The 22,472-nt window shown below is 40.6% G+C and overlaps 1 protein-coding gene across 3 annotated transcripts in view; it reads left to right on the forward strand.

Moving 5' to 3' along the window:
- Window positions 1–20,586, forward strand: part of STN1 (STN1 subunit of CST complex) — a 44,183-nt gene extending 23,597 nt beyond the window's left edge. For 2 of the 3 annotated variants that reach the window (XM_077182916.1, XM_077182917.1), the window contains exons 5-10: window positions 172–333; window positions 1,576–1,687; window positions 2,430–2,592; window positions 9,205–9,327; window positions 9,872–9,944; window positions 13,795–20,586. In XM_077182916.1, coding sequence (XP_077039031.1) covers window positions 172–333; window positions 1,576–1,687; window positions 2,430–2,592; window positions 9,205–9,327; window positions 9,872–9,944; window positions 13,795–13,952 — 791 coding nt within the window. In that variant the 3' untranslated portion in view covers window positions 13,953–20,586. Of the gene's footprint in view, window positions 1–171; window positions 334–1,575; window positions 1,688–2,429; window positions 2,593–9,204; window positions 9,328–9,852; window positions 9,945–13,794 lie in introns of all 3 variants that reach the window. The other variant, XR_013183447.1, reaches the window with a different exon arrangement.
- Window positions 20,587–22,472: the final 1,886 nt, after the last annotated feature.

The raw sequence follows: 22,472 nt of genomic DNA on the forward strand, positions 1-22,472 counted from the left end.
ATAATACAGTAAACTAATTTTGTCACCCAGAAGTTTTCCTACCCAGGACACATGGTGCCTGGGACCTTACCCTTTTTTAGTGATATGACTCCTGTGGTGCTTAGGTGGACAAATGCAAAAGGTTAATGCATTGACATTAGTGCCTGACTCCCTTTCCCTCACTTCTTGCAGGTCATCCAAGCACACCCAGCAGTCTCAGTGTGTTTGAACAGCTGAAGAAACTCCAAGAAACAGTAAGCCAGAAAACCAAGCTGGAGATTGGAGATATTGTCAGGGTCAGAGGTCACATCCGAACCTATAGGCAACAAAGAGAAATTCAGGCCTCATGTTTTTGTGAGTTTTATGAATCTGTGATATATGTAACTAAAATGTCTGAATCCATGAAAAAATCTGAGCTCTATGTAATTAATTGAATATTTTCCACATTATTTCCTGGGATCTCATTTTTCTAAGGATTTTCATCTGTATATCTTTATTTCAATTGTAGCAGCATAAGGTTAGAAGACACACTATGTAATGTGTGAGGTTAGACTGCTTGTAAATGAGGCATTCCTGGAAAAACTGTAAAAGCTGATTAGCATGCATACAAGAATACCACATGGACACTGTGGTTGGGTGTCTGCAAGAGTGATTTGCTCTTCAGATTTCTCTATGTTGAAATAGAGCAGCCAAAGCCTGTGAGAAGGGACCTTCTGTGTCCCACTTCACCAAGGGTGCTGAGGGCTTTGGAGAAGTGGCTGCTGTTCACTACAGCCAATCCATTCCATGGGCAGGCAGCAGCATATGGGCAGGGTCCCACTGAAGCCTGGCTTCTCCTCAGCTCCCTGGCTCTGCAGGATGAGGCAAAAGTGTTCCTCAGGCACAGATCTGCATGCAGGTGCTGCCTCTGTGTCTGACAGCTCCTGGAGCAGCAGGGCTCTGCAGCCCACAGCTCTGGGAGCTTCCAGTTACATAACTTCTTCTCAGTTCCGTGTCTGGGCTGTTGTGTAAGAGCTGGTTTTCCCCAGTGAGGTCTTACAGAGATAATACTGAAATTATTTCTTTAGTGAAGAAAATACTGTCTTTTAAGAACCCTGTGTAAGCCAGATAAAAAAATCTAGATTTTTCAGCTCTAACTTAAGTTTGCAAGGGAGTTTGCAAGGAATTCAGCCTCCCTTTCCAGACAGAAGATTTATGAGTATATTCATGAGTTGGTAATAATACCAAAGAGAGCCATGCAATTCAAATAGTCTCTAAATTGCTTTCGCTTTGGCCCAAATAAAGCTCCTTACTACGTGTTAACTTCATTTAATGGATAAAGGCTGCTGAAAGGTAAAATAGAGATCATAAATTCTGGTTAAATAAGTTGTCAGACAAAAGCATAATCTGTAATGCACCACAACAGGCCATTTTACCTCCTTGTAAACTGTAAAAGAAGGATTGGCCTTTGTGGTTTGTTTTTATAAAAACCACAGTGAACAAATTTTGCCAATTTAACACTGGCTGTGAAGCTCTGTTGTGCTGCCTCAGGTTTGCTTGCTTAAAAAATTGTGTGGGAGTCCTGGCCAGGTCTACAAGTTTTCATTGCCTTTCCAGATAAAGTGGATGATCCTGTGTGTGATGTCCAGATTTCGAGAATGCTGGAGCTCCCCTGTCTCTATAGAGAAGTTTATGATAAACCTTTCAAGGGCCCTGAGGAAATACAGAGGTAAATGCAGTATGCAGAACTGCTCCTGGGGCAAAGTATGGGATATTATGATTGTTTACTTGTTGTAATAACTCTGGAAAAAAAATAGAGCAGGCCCTGACTGTGATTCAGACTGTATTCATATACAGTAGCAGTCTGCTTTTCTCCTAAATAATTGGTGATACATACAGATGAGACACCTGCCCATAATCTAAGGAAAGAAATATAATGCTGAACTAAAGTGAATATATTAGGAAGGAAGTAAAATAATGTGTACAGATCTCTTTCATCTAGTGAAAAAAGATGGGATTTAGAGCAAGATTTGGGACTGAAGTCAGCAGAGAGGATGGAGATGTATCCTTGACTGATGTTGTTTTATGTGTAAGGTTGAAGAGGTATTTCATGGAAATGCTCTCCTGCCCTTGTGAAATCACAAATCCATAACCTCAATAAGCTGAGTCAAACACCTACTCCTGTACTCAGTTTCAGGGTAGCTGGATGCTTATTGGGAGGCCTGGTGCATGCAGTGTTTCAGAGAGTCCAAATCCTAGATTCACAAAACCCTAACAGCAAATGATTGAAGAAGAACAGTTGAATGTTTATACTTATAAAAATGATCTGTTTTAATTAAGGATTTAAATTCAAATTCTTTAAGGACAGTAAAACATCCTTTGACCTTTGAAACCGGTTCAGTGGACTGACTTTATGTAATTGTTCTAAAACACATTTCTTACCTTTTGACATGTTCTGTGTATCCTTGTAGTGGCCCGGAGGGTCAAAATTTCTCAATCCATATGCTGCATGAGAAAGTGCAAGGCTTTCTATTAGAAAACAAAATTCAGACCTTTTACCAGCAGGAGTTGGAGACAGTTGATTCTCTGGTGTCTCTGATGGGTGTGCATCTACCCAGCCCCAGCTGTGAGGAGGTGAGTGAATGCACCTGTTCCAAGCTTTTAGTGGGGGAAGATAATACCATGTACTTTTGTAAAGCATAAACAGATAAGAGACTGGTGTCTTCAGAGGATTCAAAAACCACTAGTGTTTGAGCTTTACACATTAAATATTTACAGAGCTTGAAGAAATCTTGTTACTTTAGACATATAAAACTGGGCTGGAAAAAGTAATGTAAGAACATTCTGTTAATAGGGGTAATCTTGTATTAGGGCTGAGCAATCTTAGAGCCTGCAACAGTCACTGCTGTATTTAGATTTGTAATTAGTAGCTGTGTTAGAAAAAGAGATCCCTTTAAGGTGCTTGAGTTTTTTTGAGACAGAGGTTTGAGATCCTGGATCTAATCAGAAGGGAGCACAAAATCTTTGTCTTGTTTCTCATTTGAAACTCAATATATTGATAGAGATGCAGCTCTCAAGACAAGGTTATGATGGGTGGATGAACAGTGCTCCCTGCTACATGTTTCTCACTTTGGAAGTCCCTGACTGTGAAAGGATGAGAAGGTGGGATTAAATTGAAATCAGTTTACAGGCAGTTGTGTGTAACCAAACTATTAAGAAATTTTCCAGTGAGTTAGTAACCTCTTGATCAGCTGCAGAATGGGAAACAGAACAACACTCATTTTGTAAAATGGCTTTATATTATTCTGTATTAGTTGGATAAATTACAAACCAGGTTTTCAACTTGTATGAAGTGATAATTTTCTGCAAAGCTTACAGTTACATCTTTTATCATGAAAGCAATGGCAGTTGGAGCTTAAGCTGGAGTGTTGTGATTTATTTGTTTACTTTTTGGTTTTCTATAAAGAAATAAATCCCTGGCAGTCGTTTTCACCCTGATTTTGATGTGCACTGTAATGTTAAGTGCTATGTTATGTTGAATTCTAATGTTTGTTTAATTCTTAAGAAACCCCAAAAAAAACCCTGCAAAAATCAGTCTCTTGCAGACAAGGTTAGATAATAATGAAAAGTAGCTCTTCTTGTTGGCCTTGTTGAAATGCTGCTGATAGCTGTTCTTGATAGCTGAGTTGGGGTTTATTTGTTTGTTTGTTTGTTTTCATTTAGGGTGGTTTTTTCTGGTTTGCTTTAAAACAAACATGGATATTGGCACTAACAGAGCTATTCTCATTTTAGACAGAAAATTTTGCTAGTAGATTATCCAACATGGCACCTGGTACATTCTGAACTAGCTGGAACAGTATTAAAAGTTCCCAAACACTTTACAATAAAGGAAGTAGTCGCCATTGTGTCCAATACTGGAAACTTAAATGCTTCAGCATTTATAGAAAGACCAAGATAAATAATTTACAAAGCCATTTAAAGTAGGAACTGGTGCAGAACAAACATAGAAAGACTGAAAAAATCCCCCAAGAAAACTCAACCCAAACAAAACACCAACCAACCAAAAGAAAAACAACTCAAAAACCCCAAACCAAGAAAAATACTGTAGCATCAGTGTTATTAGCAGTCATGAAGAGCTATCATAATAATTGTTAGTTGCTCCTGACCCTGATACAAGGATGTGAGTATATGTCCCAGGAATGTGGGTGCACAGCTGCTTATTTGGAAATTGCAGTTCTACTTATTGTCCTTTACTACTAATTCCTTGCAAAGAAGGTTATCTGTTCTTGCATAAGAAAAGACCTTCAGTTGTCAAGTGGCATGAATGCCTTAGGAGGAGTGCCTAGTAATGCTCTGGAAATGTAGTTCCTTGTTCCTCTACTCCATCTCTAGAAGGTGTCACCTTTCATAATTGGCAAAGGGTCAAGTACCCAGTTCTATCCATGAAAGGAAGTGTAATAGATCTGATTTCTGTCCCTCTTCCTTTCTTTTCTCTTCACTAGTCTTTTGTTTTGTGCTGCTCTCTAACCAAGAGGATAAAAGGTGCTGCTGATGTGGAACAATGTTATTTTGGGCCTATTTGGCAAGGCAGAAGCTACAGAGCCAACTCAGCTAATTAGGCCATGCCTCAATATACACACTTGTTCACTTCTTGCACTTTTCCTGGATGTAAAAAGATGAGTTATTTGGATGTATAGGTTATTTTTTTTATCCTGATTCCAGTGTTCTAGGGCACAAGTTGCTGTTAAACTATTTGTTTCCTTTCTCTTCCTTTCCCCCTTCATCTCGTTCCCAACTTGTAAAGTACTTACACAATGTTCATCACAGTGGGAGGGTGTCTCCCCATGGAATATTTCCCCCAGGGAGGTGATGAACTGCTGTGGAGTCACTGCAGTGGAGTGGAGCAGAGGGTGAAGATGGAAGAGTTAGCTGGAATAGTTTGAGGTAGGCAGCATCTCTGAGTTCCTTTTCAGCATTACTTGTAGCTAAGTCCTGTCCACATCCCATACATGTCCTACAATAAATATCCCATTCCAGTCTTGATGCCTCCCTGGCAGTGCACTCGTCTGCCTGTCTGGAATAAATTTCCCTCTAGCAGATGCATCTGGCAGAACTGAAATAATTTCCTCTTCTCAGACATATACTAGGGAAAATTTAATTTTATAGTCTACAAATTATGAGGAAGAGAATTTAACTGCTTTTAAAAGTAGTTAAAAATTAACAAATCTTTTATGAGTTTTAAAGCCATTGGAGCTTTAATTTGCATAACCAGTTCCCCATCTATCCCAAAGGTGTGTAGCCTTTTCTCTATCCCTTGAAACAAGTGACTTTTGAGTCTGGAGGGGTGTGTACCAGAAGGAAGACTACAAGTGAAACAAGAAAAAGTAATTTTGTGCTTAGAGAACCTCCAGAGTGTACTTACTGGACTTAAGCAATTATGTTTGGCAAATGGACAAGCCTTTGGTCCCTTTTTTAAAGAAAGCTACATGTTAAGTGGATCCATCCAATTTCTCAACTGAAATGCTTTAAACCAGCCAGTCTTGATTAACAATATTTCTGCCCTTCTGCCATGCATAAGCTATAGTGTGTGCTATTTTAGTGCTGCTATTCCAGTTTGTGAATGTCACTGCCCTGGACACGTAGCTTGAGTTGTGCTTTCCAGAGTGTGCTGTTTGTGCTCCTCTTGATTTGAATATTATCTCAAGGTCACCAACAAGAAGTAGTTAAAGCAGGAAGTTTTGCAGTGTTGTTCACACTGTCTGTGTCTACCCTGTTCATTGTACTGTAGGTGTAACACAGTTCACTGAATGTTCTTGGTGCGGGTCTTTGTCTTTCTGCCTCTTGAGGAAGTTTCACCACTGCTTTAAATATTATTTAAATATTTTTCAATATTGTTTAAACATTTAAAAATATTATTTTAAATATTATTTGCTATAATAAGCTGCAAAGCTTATTATAGGACTTCAGGACTGACACGTCCAGGATCACTATTATTAAAATTGTCACCTGCCTAAGCCCAGGATTAAACATTACATGAGAAAATGCAAAAGGTGATTCCCTGAGTAGAATCACATGTGTTGTTATACCAGGAAACTTTAACACCATCAGGGTGTGATTCATAATGAGTCAAAGGTTGCATAGTTCCAGTGTTTTGAACAGACTCACTAATTCCTTTGCTGCTTCATTTCTTTGACCTATTATTGATTGTAGAGAGAATTTGTCTTGTTTTAAAGATCTGAGAATAACTGGTTGCACAGCACCAGCCCACTAAGCTGTGTGAGGCCTATCAGATGGAATATATTGATTAAAGTACCAAGTTAATTCTGGATACATAGATTCTTCTGTTGGCTTTGCTACAGAGCCCTTGGCCATTCTTGGGAGTGAGGGTAATGGTAGTAAAATTATTCTTTAATAGCTGCTTCTGTGTCAGGTTACACACATACACACACACACACAACAGGTTTTACAAAAGGGATGACTGATCCTTGAATGCTCCTAGGTTTGGATGTACAGCTTCATTTATTTGAAAAGGACCTGATTTGGGAGAGGGGGAAGACCCTGCTGTTACTGCTTCAGAGAACCTGAAATGGTGCACCCTGAAACTAAGGCATGCCCAAGGGGGGCACTTTGCAAAAGGAGGTGTGAACATTGGGAGAGGTATTGGGGAGAAATACTATTGACCTGTGCATTTGCAGGATGAGATGCTGGAATTACTTTGGGTGGACCAAAAGAGCAGAATAAGCAATTTCAGTCTGTGTTGACAAAGAAACTGAATTGCTGCCTTACCCAGAGGAATGGAGAAGAGGAAGCATGTTCTAGAGCACACAAAGAAAAAACCTCAAAATTTTCCTGTCATTTTATGGTACCATTGAACACCAATAATACATAATATTTTTGTATTAATATATAATATGGTACTATTAAAGCGGGCAGGAGCCCTATTTTGGTTTTCAGAAACAGTCCTTCTGCCATGAAGCCCTTTTCCATGGATTCTGCAGCACATATGAGAGAGTGCTGATATGGAACAGCTGCTTGCTTATAATAAGGCCTTGCTGCTTTCACTCTGTCAATGCCTTGACTTGCATTCTTAGTGATTCTGTTTCACTATCCATCCAGGCTGAGCTGTGTGTCAGTTCACACAGAGTCTGTTTTTAATTATCTCCCTTTTCTGACAGGATTTCAGTGGTAAGCCAAACTGAATAATTATTGTGCTTCTTTGGAAATATTTTTATCTTTTTTTCTCCCCAAATGTTTGCTTTCACATTAAAAATTGATCAGAGTCTTGAGTTGGTTGCTTTGCTAGCAATTTCTTACATTCTTGAGGATTTATTACTGCATTTGAGTGAGAGGCAAAGTCTCTTCATTTTACATATGGCTGTGAGAATGTGCTTTTCTGTGAGCAAATATTCACTCTTCACTTAATCCTTCCTGCTGCATTTTGTGTTTGTTTCTTCAGTTCATCAGAAGAGGCACAATGAAGAGAAATACCTTAGTGGTATTAATGCTGTGACTGGAACAGTATCCAGATGCATGGCCAAGTTTGTAATTAGAAGTAGAGCCTGTTGTTATGCAGATTGGTGCTATGGTGGACAGGAGGACAGACAAGGTTCAGGCACTGAATCTTTCAGTCTGAAACAGAGGAAACTGAACTGAGATTAAGAGCCATTGTTCTGTGTTAATTATCTTGAAGTATTCAGCAATTATTTTTGCTGGTGATTTGAGAGGAAAAAGAGAGTTAGCTGTTGTGGGACAGAGAGAGAGATGTGATTATGGCCTGTTGAAATCCTGAGGGTTATCTGGAGGAACAGGAGAGACAAACTTGTGATGCATGCTAGCACCAATATCCCTTTTGGATCCCAGAACTATTCCCAGTTAGGTACATCAGTTTCCAGGCTGTTGGAGTGTCCCTTGAGAACTGCAGATGCATTGAATGAGATTCTTCCTTTGCTCCTGTGGTGTCCATTTCACACATTCATGTACTTTCTTTCTAGTTTATGATGATTGCCTGCTTCACTCCCCAGTCTCTGAGCTGCTCCTGGTGAGTGAAGTAGGATATGTCAAGTCTGATATTTTTGTTCAGAACAGGGTGGGAGCATTTATGGTGATAGTTGAAGGAATGGCTTGGCAAGTCTTGCTCTGGTTGCTCTGGTGTGGTTCTAGTTATCACATGGTGGTTTGTGGGAAGCAGTTTAGCTCCCTTCTCAAAGAAAACCACAGGGAGCACAGTGTGCTCCAAACAGATGAGAAAACAGCAATTGAGGAACTGAAGCAGTCTGCATAGATAAATGGGAGGTTGAAGGACACAGTAGGACAGATGGAGATGGAGAAGAGTAAATCACAGTCTTGCTCTTATCTACACATACTTTCCCTTCTACTTCCCTAGCTGTCATTCCACTCTCTTAGCTCTGTTCTATTCCAAACAAAACCTGCTTTTCCCTGTTTTTTTTCCCTCCCCTTCCTTCCTTCTACTCTGTTAGATGTGTCCCAAACCCAGAACCTTGTGTTCTAAATAAACTCAGCTAGGACTTCCAGACACATTGTTCTCCTTTCACAAAAAATTAATTTCCCACCTACTCTTAAAACTGAATCCTTTGTTTCCTTGTTTTGTATGCTTGTCTTAATTTATTGGATGCTCTTTATCCTTTCACTTCATTAGGCTGTGGAGAAGCTCCTGGGAGCATGTTTGTAAAAATTTGGAAACAAAGGGGGCAAGAAACAAATACTGATTTTGTCAGTTTTCTCCTTTCCCTGAAGTCAGAAGATGGGAATCCAATCCTCAGCACTTGGATTCCCCCTGAATATCATCTTACAAAATACTGATTTTCCTACCTTCCTACCCTTATTACAGGAAAACTCTGAAAGTGAACAAAGCTTGATTAACAAAAAAGTCAAATGGTCTGCAAGCATCACAAGAATATTCCAAAAAAAGATTTCTTGGTATATCACCAAATAGCTGCTAATCACAAAGAAAGCAGTTTAGAGACTGTGGTTCCTCAAGTTTGGTACAAGCTTCTGGTGTTTGGGTTTTGTTTAAAGCTCAGCGATATTGATTATTTCATACATAGCAGATATGATTTGTGAATTACTAAATGAAGAAAAATGTGTAACAAAATTCATGTTAAAGAGGATCTGAAGTCATCTTCTTCTTGAAAGCATCTGGATGCTTTCTTGATACCATCTTTTGCTGGTAACTTTAGTTGAGCTGAGATTTCTCACCATCTGCTTCATTCCTTTCTTTCCATCCAGGTGAAATCAGAAAGTAGCTCCAGTTCCAAAAGGATTCATGGTGTTTTCAAGGAAGCAATAAAGATGCTACAAGAAAAAGGAGTGGTTTTCCAGAAACCTAGCAGCTCCAAGGACTTATACTATGTAAGGAACTGAGCTGTGGTTGCAAACAAGTTCAGTGGTATGACTTTCCTAATAGTAAAAACAATAAAAATATTACAGAAATAGTAGAAATGTTTCAGAAAGAGCAGCAGGGCATCCAGTTGCTCTCAGTTTACTCAGAAGTATTTTCTGCAACTTACTTCACAGTTGGTTGTACCTCTGTATCACCCACTGAGTTGTTCCAAGTTCTGTTCTGTGTTCATTGGGCTGCCAAACTGCTCTGATCCAGCTGAGCTCACTGAAAACTGGGGCCTGGGACAGTTCTCCTTATCCAAGTGGGTTCAAGCTTGTTGTTCTGCTGAGTCTGTCACCCTCCTTTGGGTCAAACTTAGTTGTATCATGTTCTTTACCTAACTCATGGATGCTGCAAATAGTAGTAAAAATATTGCCTGAAGATTTGACATCCATTATTAGTCTTGGAGGCAGCATAAAATGCAGAGTGTAATTATGACAGTCTTAGCTTAGAATACACCATGTCAGTGGATTGTTTTTCAACAGCAAGGGCAGTTTCTTCTTTTTTTTTCAGGTAACTGACCATGATAAGGAGCTGTTTAAAGTGACCCTTGATGTGATTAAAGAAGACTGTCGAAAACCCAGGCGTAAGTAGCAGAGTGATCAAGCTCTGATGAGCTGGTGCTGATATACTGATGACAATATCTCCTCCTGCTGCTGGGTTGGATATGCTGCTTGTCCTCACCCTCCAGCTCGAGCTGTTGCCAGTGTAGCTAATCAGTACAGATAAGAGCAGGAGTGCAGGAGCAGCTTCCTGTGAGCATGGAGAGAGATGAAGAGCAGGTGTGCCCAGCAGGAAGCAAATTTCTCCATCTGAAATAAGCAGCCATTATCTTAGATCTGTATCTTTTAAGAATACTTGGATTTTGGGAGGAACCAAATGTAATGCAGTCAGGTCACCACCTAGCAGGTGTTGCTCTGCACTCTGGAGAAGTAGCAAATCTTGCTGGTTCAGTTTCTACAGGGGAGTTGACACAAAAGTGACCATGCAGAAAGGTGAAATCCCCACCTCCTTTAAGTCAACAATACAACTTGCTTAAGTCAGTAGGATATTCTCTGGAGATTTTAAGCTCAGGTAGAGCTCAAATGGTATTTTTTTGTAGTTAAGGATTTCAGTCAGACAAAGTCTATTTCTTTTCAGATAACGTGCCTCAGGTGGCTTCTTAGTTATCCCTGTCCCTCAAACTATTATGTCCTATTTCCAGAGTGATAACTTGTGCTTGACTTGAATGTGTTCTAATTACACAGGTACCTTGCTACAGAGTGTCTTTCAGTTCATGGGATAGAATGTGTCAGCAGGGATCACTTGCTGTCAAGAGTACAGCTATTTGTGGGACAGAATGTGCTTTAGTACAGAAGAAATGACTGACTGGAACATAAGGCATAAAATCTTAAATTGCTCATATCCCTATACTATCATAACTACAATAGCACTTGTAGGACCTGGAGTATGATGGTTATCCTGCAGTGGAAAAAAGGCTAAGTGAGGCAAAATCAAGTTTGAGTTTTAACTGTCTCTCTTAAGTGGTACAATTGTAGACAAGGTCTTGGGAAAAGAGGTTACTGCTGGGCATGCAGGTTAATATAGGCTTGTTTGCCTGAGGGTGTTTCAGTGCAACAAACTGCTGTATCACATTGTTTTATTGTCTTTTATCCAGTTAACAAATATCATTTCTCTAAGAGTCAAATCATTCCTTTGCTCATTTTATACATCAGTTAGTTCTCCTGGTAACCTGCTTATTTAATATAACCATGCCACTATCAAGGCCAGAACCTCTATACAGTTGACAGAGGCACTGAGTGACTGCCTCCTATTTGTTCCCTTTTTGTGCATTGGTCAAGTACTCTTTGTTCCATGAGAAGTTGGGAAGTTCTTTCAGTCAGGAAAGCCAACAGCAGAGAGTAATTTGTAGATCAGTCACAGAAAAGACTTTGAAGAGTCCTGAGTCCTCAAAGCCATGTTTTCCATAATAAGCAGTTTAAATTTAGCAACTGTTTTACAAAGCCTCTTGTTCTCCTTGAAGCTTTCCTCCTACTTAGTTTCCCGCTGCGAAGAGGACAGTTTCCAGGTCAGTGTCCCTTTGCTGCTTTCCAGAAGGACCATATCAATGTCCTGGTCCTTGGCAGTGGAAGCAAAGCCAAGGAGCTTCAATCGAAACCAGCAGGCACGGCGATATTTGTTGTCCGAGGATGATGCAAGAGTGCGGAGCTGAGCGTGGCTGCCGGCCCCCCTCTGCTGGTGGGAGCTCCAGGAGCGAGAAAACAGGGACATGGCCGTTCACCTCCAGGGCTTTTTCTTGTTTGTTCCAAGAAATTCCTACCCGTTTTCCTCCAAGAGTAAGAGTAATCTTCCATGACAAGAGGGATAATTTATGATAAATCAAACTCTTCTCTCCAATGAGTTACTTCTCTGCCAGTTTTCCAGGCAACGCCTTGCCCCATTGCTGTAGTGGTGACACATTCCCAGGCCCAACCCAGCTGTCTGAAACTATTGTACAAATTTAAAAAAAATCTTGCCTGCCTACTCAGAGCTCTACAAGCCCTGATCTGTAATGTGCCTACCTGACAATCCTAGTCCTTGGCTCCACTTATAATTCCTCATCTTAAATGCACTCATGAGACACCACTGTGGGTCCATCTAGAAACTTAATAATGCCAGATAGCACATTTTGACTTCAGACTGAACTGCAAAATGGATTTGGGTTTTGGTTTGTTTCTTTCTTTGTTTTATAAATTTGCTCTGTTTCTCTGTTTTATAAGTTTTTTGCTTCAATCAGGCTAATGGTAGAGAGGACAAAAACCAGAACCACTTGAAGTTAAATTTAATATGTCAGAATGTACCCTGTGTGGGACATCTGCAGTGAGCAAATGGTAGTTCTAAAACTCTGTCCCTTCTGATGCTGGTTGTCAGGCAGGACAGTAATCACTGCCTGGCTTCCCTCAGCTGCTGGACAAAAGCAAGAACCCAGGATCTCAGTGAAAGAGGACAGGAATGTTTTAGGGTTACTTAATCATTGTACAAACCTGCAGCTTCCCCAAAGTGCTGTTTTCTACCAGCATCTAGGGGGAAAGTACACATTGTACTGTTAGGTAACACCTGAGTCATTAATGTAATTCATTGAGATTTAAGTTACTCTGGATCAGGGATGGGCAATTTGACCTTCTTATGACAAACCTATGACAAATGCAAAGTGCAGCTGCCCTTTTTGTTTGCAACAACAATCACTATGACCAGGTAGAGGCATTGTTCTGTTCTCTGCAGTTATCTCTCCCAGGGTAGTGGACACATTTTTGGCTATTGGCCACAAAGGTCTTTTTATCATGCTGGATACTTCTGAGGAAGTATATCTGCCTGATTCACAGCCTAATCAGAACTAGGCTGAACTGTTTATTTACTGCTATCTACCAATGACTTTTCTCAGCAGCTTTTTCTAATCCAGCTCTGGGGCTCAGCAGATTCGAGAGTAGAGAATTAACTAAAGAAACAAAAACCAACAAAACATAGTGCCCTCCCTGGCCCATGGCAGTTTCTCAGTACCCTTATCAAACTTGCCTTGCATCACGTGAGCTAAGGAGAAGGAAAATAATTTGTGCTGATTAATCTGATTTATGTCTTTTTGCCATTGTCAGCTGCTGCAGAGAAATATGTTGTGGACCTCAGCACTTGGGGGACTGGGAGCTTGCAGCACTGATGATTAGTGGAAGAACTGATGACTGGGACAGCTTCAAACAGTGCCCCACCTGGCACAGAATAGTTGTGTGCAGCCATGAAGGACCTCTGTGCTTGCCCCTAGCAAAGGGGGTTATTTAAAACTTCTCTTGTACATTGCAAGGCTAATTCCACTTAAAAGGAGATAAAATCTGATACTGATGGTTCCATGACTTCCTACTCCCATAATTGTCTGGGTGGTCTGCAGAGTAGGATGGGATAGCATTGTGAGTTGCAGTGCAGCAATTTTTCCACAAGATGCCAGCATTGGGCCAGCAGTTACAGGCCCTGGCCACGCACCTCCCTGCTGTGCTTGAAGGTTGTGAAGAGGGTTGTGAAGTTGGGTGTCAGTAAAATGACTTTCATTTGGTTCCTTCTGAAGTTGCAAAAACTGGATGGCCTGCACAGGTGCACAGTGGAGGTGCCCTTACATTATTAAACTCCTCATCAATTGTACTGAGCCTTGTATGTTAAGAGTTGTCAAGACTGAGTTATCTTTCACCCTCATTACTAATGTTACAGCTCTGACACTTCCCAGAAGAGTCACTGGGAACAGTTGATAATTGGAGAACTGTAGGCACAGAGAGGATCTCTTTCTTCTGAATACATGTCTGCTTCTGTATCTAGGGCTCTGGGATTTTTCCAGATTGATCTGTATTATGATAGTTCAAAAGAGACAGACTGAAATATTTCTTCCATGCCTGGCTGCATTTTCCTTTTTTCTGCAGATGCTGAAAAAGGCTGCCATTTCCTTCATGTCCTGAGTTGTGTTCAGCAGAGCTACAGCCCCTCTCTGCCTGAAGTGGTGATGCATCGTGTCTTGGAATTACTGGAGAGTAACAGTGATGTTGTCAGCACTATGGAAGGATATTTTATGGTATTTTAAAGAGAAAAGATAAGAAAGAGAGGTTGAGAGACTGTGAGAAGCTGTCATTAGCTTGTATGATCTAGATAGTTGATAAAAAAGAGCCTTTTGGTTCTCCAAATGCTATTTTTCTCCAGCTTCAGAGAAATTGTTCAAATACTTGTTTTAATATTCTTCCTGACTTCCTTGCTATTCCTAGTGAAAGTGGTATCAAACTGATTCTGGACATTCTAATCTAGCAGGGAAACTGGAAAAGAAACTGTGCTCTTGGAGTAAGAAGAGACAATGACCATCCTCACATCTGCATCCAGTGGGCCTAAAGTAAAGTCACTGCTAAAGATCACTGTTTACAGCAGTGGTCATCTCAGGAGATATTTTTCTGGCTTAATGATTGATCTTGCTAGGTTTCATGTGGTAATAGCTGTAGATCTTTCTTTTTATGTGAACCTGGTAACACCTAGAGAAAGGACACACAAACAGAAGGATTTGCCTGTCCTTCCTGGCAGTGCCTGGTGCATCTTTGTCCATGAATATGTGTTCCTCAATCTGGACAGCTTTCCCACTACTAAAGCAATCCTCCCCATTCTCTGTAAAGTAATATTCAGGAATGGGGTCCTGCATCCCTTGCCCACTGGTTGTCAAGCATGCCTCCATTCCTCTGCATTCCAATCTGTGGTACTGATGCCTGTTGTTGCAGTTTCTCTTCAGACCAGAATTCTCAAAATCAGCTACTATTTTGCTGTTTCAGTTGTTTTCTTAAATCACAAATGGTAAAACATAAATTTGATGCTTTGGAAAAGAAAATACAGAAGCCTTTGAGACCCACTGTAATCTCCTCTGCCTGTTGCTTTTTGTCTTTTATTCTTTGTCACTTTTGTGGCAAAATACTGCCCATATCTGTGCTTACAGAAGAACACAAGGCATAGATGAAACAACGTTGGCCTAAAGAAGGTTACCATGCAAGATGTTTGATCTGGAATAATTATGTGCAACAGTTAAAAAGCAAAGTTGTTCAATATTTATGCTTAGAGAGAGCTTGCTGCTGCAGGGGCTTGTCTGTTTAATAATCTGTTTAATTTATGGTGTGGAGGTGAGACCTTTAACTTGAAAAGAGTACAAAAGATTGAATTTATCCTTTTTTCCTCTGCACCTTCCCTGTAACAGTTGAAACAGCAGACTCCCAGGAGGCAGCTGTAGTGGTAAAGCCCTATATATGGATTGACATAGCAGGGAAAAATAAACCATATGCATGAGGAAAGCCAGTGAGTAGCCCCATGTGTGCCAGCTCTCTGGTTTGTTATATTATCTGCCTCACTCCAAGCCCTGGCTGCAGTGAGATATAGGCTAAGAGAAAGGCTTGACAAAATATTTTGCATTTGCATTTAGAGGCCCTGGAAAACTCTGGCCTTAAAGAGACGGTGAGTTTGTTCTAGTAGAGAACTATGGATGAATCATTCATTTGCTGTGTGCTCCCTACTTGCTGCAGGACTCAGTAGTTGGTTTCCTCACAGATTTCCCTACTCCTCACGTTGCTGCTCTGCTCTGAGTCAGGTACCTTCTAGTCAGATCTTAATATGGGCCCTAAATGGGTGCTGAAGGGATGTACCTGTTCAGAAGGAAATAGAAGAGGATTAAGGAAGAGTTGTAGAGTGTTTATTCCCCACTCCCTCCCCACACCCTGAATATCTCTGTAAATCAGGGAAAGAAGGCAGATACTGAGTGAAGTGCTACTGAGGGGAATTAAAACTTTAATTTATGCCTATGAGAGGATCTGCTTGGCCACTGGGGAGCTTTGCTTTTAAATTCCTGCTCTAATTGTTGATGAGTTTGAAGTGATGCTTAAAAACAAGGCTATCTGTGGAAGAAGTAGCTTGGAATATTGATTCCTGAATTCAAATTCACTTCAGGAATTGCCCACAGTCAAGCAGTACATATGGTTAAGTTGCTTATTTGGCATGAATTTGAGGATATTTTAAAGGAAAGTATGAGGTGTTTCAGACCATTTGGAAGAGCATGGCATTTAATTTATGAGACTGTCTTGGCCGTTTTCTTGAAATGTTCTGTATTAGCAGAAGCTTATTTTGCTGGGAAAGGGTTAAAGAAACAGTGCTAGCTCAATGGGAAAGGTGATCTCTCTTAAGTTAGAAGAAAGACCCTGGTTCTCCTGAGGATGACAGCTGAGTGTGTGGGCTGGATGAGTTCGGGGAGAAAAAGAGAGTTTGGAGATCATGTTGCTCTTTAGGATCTCTTTAAAATAAATTCATACCAAAATAGGATTACATCTTCAACTTTGCAGTTTGTATAGTTACATGTGCAAATTCTCTTGCCTCCAACTCTGAGGCTGCACTTACTGTGTTTTAAATGTGTTTCTTTGTGTAAAGTTTGCCTAAAATCCCTGTCCACTGATTTTCTATGCTTGGAAGTAGAAAGGGCAGACACTTGTATCTGCTTCAGTCCTGCTCGTGTTGCAGTTCAAACGCACTGAACAACTGCAAAGCCTTGGAGATGAAGTGGAAGGAACTTATCTCAGGAAACACAGGTAAGTTATTCTGGAAAAAACCTGTCCCTGGAAGTTTTTCAGTTGATTCTTGCTGGGAGTTCTCAACTCTTGTGATGGAGGGTGTGTTCTGATGGTGTTTGTTCCCTAAGAACAGGAAAAAGGGATTTTTCTCTGATGAGTTGTCTCAGGGAAGTAAGATGAATAAACACAAGGGAGCCTATAGTTTTTAAAAGAGTGAAAGGTTAAGCTAAAGTTAATGGAGGAGCCTAGATTTAAGCTACACAGATTCTGACTATTTCTACAGAATAGTTGTGTCTTAAGCTTGCGTGCTTTATTTTTTCCACAGTAGCCACCCAGCCCAGGTTAACACTCTGGTTGAGAGCATTCCCTCTTGCACCTACAGAAAATACAGGATGCATGTGCCTGCACAGCAGTGCCCCAGAAGCTGTGGGAGCACAGAGCTCACTGTGGGCTGATTTACCCATTCACTCAGTATCTCTACAGTGTGCTTCTGTGACAGCAGTCTAGACATATCCATGTTGGTATAAGTCACCTTTATGTAAGTCAAACTACACACACTAGGGCTTTTACTGCAAATAAACTGTCTCTCTGTTTAAAGATCATATCCTTAACCAACAGAGTCATATCATGCACACTGTTAAAATTCTTAGACCACACCTATGAAATATTGTGCAGAGCATTCAGTGAAAGCATGCTTTCTTGTTTTGTTTAATTTGAAAACTCATTAGGCAACACAATTATTACTGGTTTATTAAAGGACTTAGAAGGTGGCACTTTAAAGTAAGACTGACAAGTGAGAATTCATGTTGTAGAACTGCTTCATGGCCAGTTCCAGTTTCCATAGCAACAGTTACGGCAGTAAAAGGTAGGTAAGGAAAATGGAATTTTTAAAAGCAGTCAGCATTTCTATGTTACCTTTAAAAGGTAAGTTTCCATAGAAGTGCAGCACCTGAGAATAGAAAATTACCTAAGAATCTCAATATTCTATTCTAGCAAAATGCTCAGTGTTTGCTTTCTGGCGAAGAGACAAAGGAACAGCTTTACCTTCAGTCCCTGCCCTCTGCTTATGTGAGAGAAGAGATGAGGTTGCTTCACACCTCAAGCTTCCCCCTTCTGTAAACTGGGAATAATACAACTCCCTGTGTAGGTCATAAGCCTCAATTTTTTTTGTAATCCTAGTCATTAAAAGCTCTATGGGAGCTATTAGAGAAAAACAGTATGGCTGTGTGGGAGAGAGTGAATGGATAGATGCTGGAGTGGGACTTAGGAAAAGTTGTTCTTCTACTAGTACTAATAGCTTTGTTTTTTTCTGCCTCTCTTTCCATGCATGTTGCTTTGCTTGTCTTGTCATCTTTCTCTCCAAGGCCTATGAGGCAATGATGGTCTCCCTGTTTTTATTTGTATCATATTTTTTCCAGAATCCTGTTTCCTCTCATGACTTCTTAGATGGCTTCATAAAAATGGAAATCCAGATAAATGAGTTCTGAGTATTCTTGTTCTGAAATTGTTGGATTGTAAATTTGGACCCACGAGGACAAGCATTTTACACAACCTGCCTGGGAAATGAAGCTTTACTTTCAAAATAATGAATTACCAAGATAAATATTGGTGACATGACTAAAAGCTGTTACTGTTTTGGATCTGTGTATACTTGTGTATTCCAGTGATGAACAACATAAATAGGACTTGCTAATTCATTATTCAAAGTGGGAATTGATCAATGAGCAGCCAGTGAGGCATGGAGCCACACAGAGAATTACAAGACAAAGTACTGGAAATCTGTTTGTCAGAGAAATGCTGTTTGGTTTACTTTGAGAGTAAGCTGATCCTGTGGGGAAAAGATGTGCCTAGCAAAGATTTGTATCTTTATACTTACCTCTAAATGGGAAAGGGAGCAAGTTCAGATCCCATGGGCACCCTGAATTTTGAAACTTCCTGTCAGTGCAGCGCTATGTTCTTTATTGCTGTCTTTCAGCACAGTCTCCAGTCCTCCTGCCCCAACCCTCCAGGCTAGAGCAAAAAAAAAAAAAAAGTTCAGCCACAAAGATAAAAGAATAGTTACAATAATTGGTTACCATCCTCCAGGAGTCCCAGCATTACAGCAACATTTTTGTGGATCCTTGTGGGCAGCAGGGAAATGCTGAGCCAAGGATCTTGGGTTTCATTCCCAGCAATATACCCTGTCAGGCACAGAGACTTTCCCCCTAATTTCTTTCATCTATTCCTGAACTCCACTCTCCCCTCTGACTCAATTCTCCGGCCCTTCATTTCATTCACAGTCACAGATCCTATCAAAATCCTTCCTCTATTTTGTTCGCTTTATCTTTCCTAACTCAAATCTCCTTGTCAAGATTTGGCAATTGAAACTTTCAGAATGATCCCCTTGCCAAACTGACTTGACACTGTTCACAGCCTGTTGTGATTCCAGCAGGCTCCTTTGCTCCTTGTCTAGGAACCAGAAGAGGCAACTTTCTTCCCAGTGTAGTTTGCAGAAGGAAAGAGCTGCAATTTCAGGAAAACAACACTCTTTCCACCCCATCCTCCTGAAGATTTAGTAGCACCCTAAATATTCTGGTGGTAGTTTTTTTGCAGGTATCCAAGTACAAAAAAAAACCCCCAAAACAAAACAAAACCCCTCACAACTAAAAAATCAAGAGTCATGTCTTGCCCAAACCTGACCAAGCAGAAGTCCACACCCCTGATAGAATCTATCTGCCTCTCCATGCCACTTTCATGTCCTTGCAAATCTCATTGCAGACATGATCTGTAAAGTTGATGTGGACTTCTAGCTTGTATGTCTTCCAGTTAGTGTGTCTCTTTTCAGCCTGTTTTTTTCTGAGAAATTGTGACTCCATTCTGATGTGATTATACTGTCTGGGCATTTGTCAACCTCTGTCCCACCACCCCAAGTGACTTTGGCTAGTTAAGAGGTGTGAAGGACCCTGAACTGTTATGGTCTGGCACATTTGTAGGAAATGGATGCACTGATAGAAGAGGGAAGCCCAAATCAGTGCCTCTGTGAAAGGGAAGGAAGTCAGACAACACCAGAGAAACCACACACAGGACAATCCCAAAGAACCTGTTCCTGTAACTTCAGCTGCCACAAGAAGTACGTGTTCTGCAAGTGCTCTTTTAAGAAATTATTGGACAGTTTTTGCAGAAGTTTCCTCACAGACACTGCCCTAAGACAGTCACTATGGCAAACTGCAAATCCATTAAAATCTGGTAAAGCTGCACTGGGGTGCAAAGTTGAGCAACTGATTGTTAATGATGCCACCAGCCCATTTCCACTAATATCTTTAAATGTGCAATGGAGGCTATACTAATTTAGTCACAGCAATTTACAAGTTGAAACCAGCCCAGATTAACAAGACTGCCTGAGAATAACACAGCCAGGAATTTGTCAGTGAAAGAAATAACCTAAAGGAACGATTTTCAGTAAGTGTTAACTACTGAACACTGCAGTGCCAATTAACCTGGCACAGCATGTCCTACAGCTCTTGTTTTAGCTTGCTTTCTTGTTATTCACTGGAAGAAGGCACACTCCTTCCCTAGCAGCTAGAACTGGAGATCTCTGCCACCTTCACATGGCTCTGCTGGAACCAAGGTAAGATAAATAGCAAATGTATGTCACTGCATAGCAGCATGATTAAAGACTGTGCCAAGTCTGTTATTGGCCTGGAAAGTTCATGGTTCCTCCCAGGAATGGAGACTTCAGCCAAATTTTATAGTGATACTTGGAAATAGGAGGGAGGAATCTATTCCCTCAAATGTCTTCCCCAACAATGGAGTCCTGTAAGTCCTGCAGGGCTAACAGATTTTAACATGTGCTCTTCTTGGCAAGGAACAAAGGTGGTACAGAAATTAAAAGAGTGCTTGGGGCTGGGTTTTTCTCCTTTTGGCAATATCAGTCATTTGCTTTGAGAGTGTAGGGTCTGTCCTTGTGTTCATGTAAAATTCTTTGCTGTATTGTCCACAAAAGAACCTCTGAGCTGTAACAAGCCAGCTGGTGTTCTGAACTACTGCCTACACTACTGACTAATCTCTCTCATTGTTTTCTGTCCTCACCTTGTCTTTCTTCCCCTCAATAAAATCTCTTGAACTTAATTCCCGATTAAAGGTTATGGTCTCTGTCCTCTTGTGAGTACAGTGATCCAGGACAAACATAACAAGAGCAAACTGATATAGAGAAGAGTTTTTGTTGGAACCCTGAATTTAGGAAAGGATGAGAAATACAGAGGAAGCTGAAGGAGGAGAATTTAGCACAAAGATGTTTGAAATGAGTCCTACTGAAAAAGGCTAAAGAAATAATTGCCTAATGATGCTGTACACATCTGTTTCAGAACAAGCAGCAGGTGTTGCATGTAATGAAAGGAAGGACTTGTACTGTTTTATTTTCTGCAATTAGAAAGCAGAGGAGGAAATGAGGTCAGGAAAAATGGAGTAAGAGAACATTTAGCATAAACAGCTGGGCAAATTTACATAGTAGAGCACAGCAGTATTTATATGCTCTTCCTCTGCCTTCCGTACACTATCCTTGAACAGGTCTGTTCTGCAGAGTATTTTGTCCTTCCTAAAAGACCAATGGCTTGAGTGCTCAAAGTTAGATGCTAAAGTGAAAGTTGGTCACCAATATGCCTTTGAGGACCAAAATGCTCAGGATAATGTAATTCTCACACAGATGCTGTCATGAACTGATGAGAATGATCCTGGAAGTAAAGCTGCGTTGTCTCACAGGTAGTTTGTGTGCCTCAGTCTCCAGAAAAGTGGCTGAGAAAGTGTCCATTAGTGAAATGATTCTTTAGGCTTGCATTCCTGGTGCTGCATGGCCAGGGCTCAACACATGTCTGGATCCAAATAAACACCTGGAATTATGTGGATGGTGTGTCCACTGCTCCAAGCTGAAAAGCACACCTGCACCAGGCTCTGCTAGAGAAACTGTCACTTGGGTTTCCACAGGCCATTTTTTGGTTTGGGATGATCTCATTTCTTGTTACAAGCAATTAATATCCTAAAGGGCATTTCATTTTTCAAGCATCTCCACTACTGCTCTACGAAGTCTAACCCCAGTCTAATGACTGGGAATAAAAACCAAACTCTTTGTGTCTACCCAGGGGACAATGTTGCTGTTGAGGAGATCTGCTTTTCCTACAGAAGTCTCTCCATTGGGAAAACCACTTTGCTTTTGCATGAAGATAACAAAACAAAAAGTTAATGCATTTCACTGCTGAGAGATGTTACAGATTCTCCTTACAGTGCCAAGCTTGTGTGCTCATCACCTGTGTTCAAACTGCAGTTCCATGAGCAACTTTTCCTAAGGTTTTATTTGTACATTTTTATAGTTCACAGTCTGTCAGTCAAATGTTTTCTGGTTGGATATTGGCAGATAAATTCTTCTACTTTCTCTAGGGACTGTGCAGCCAAATAAAATTACTTTTTGGTTTCAGAAAGGGTTGAATGAGTAAAAATAGTGAACAAACAAATTCTAATTTCAAAATGGGTTGGCAGAAATTTTAAATCTCAGTGTATGTATCCGTATGTATCCGTAGAGGTAACGTGGGAAGAAAATGCAAAGAAACGCTATTTCTTCCGAGACTAACTTTATTTTAACAAGCCCATGTTATCAATAATGGAGGCTACCATGTTTTTTGCAGAGGATAAAGCAGAAACCAGTCTCAAAATGTGCTATTTTGAGAACAGTGAGCATGCTGAAGTCAGGGATAATCAGGGAAGAAACCTGAGGAATCTCAGTCCAGACCTGTGATCAGTTTGGTAAACTTCAGCTGTCTCAAATGTAAGTCTGACACATATATAAATAAATATAGATAAATAATAAATAAAGGAAAGTGTGGCTTGGGCTTGCTTTGTTTTTTTAAGTGTTTCAAGAGATATCTACAAAGCCTCTGTAAAAATGGAAAAGTACAAGGTGTACATGGATGAAAAGCAGTGTGCAATGTGCTGCTGCCACCCTAAACACTGCAGGGCACACACCACAGTGGGAAGTCCTTCATCCACAACTG

This window comes from Agelaius phoeniceus, chromosome 9, assembly GCF_051311805.1.
Source record: "Agelaius phoeniceus isolate bAgePho1 chromosome 9, bAgePho1.hap1, whole genome shotgun sequence".
NCBI lineage: Eukaryota > Metazoa > Chordata > Aves > Passeriformes > Icteridae > Agelaius > Agelaius phoeniceus.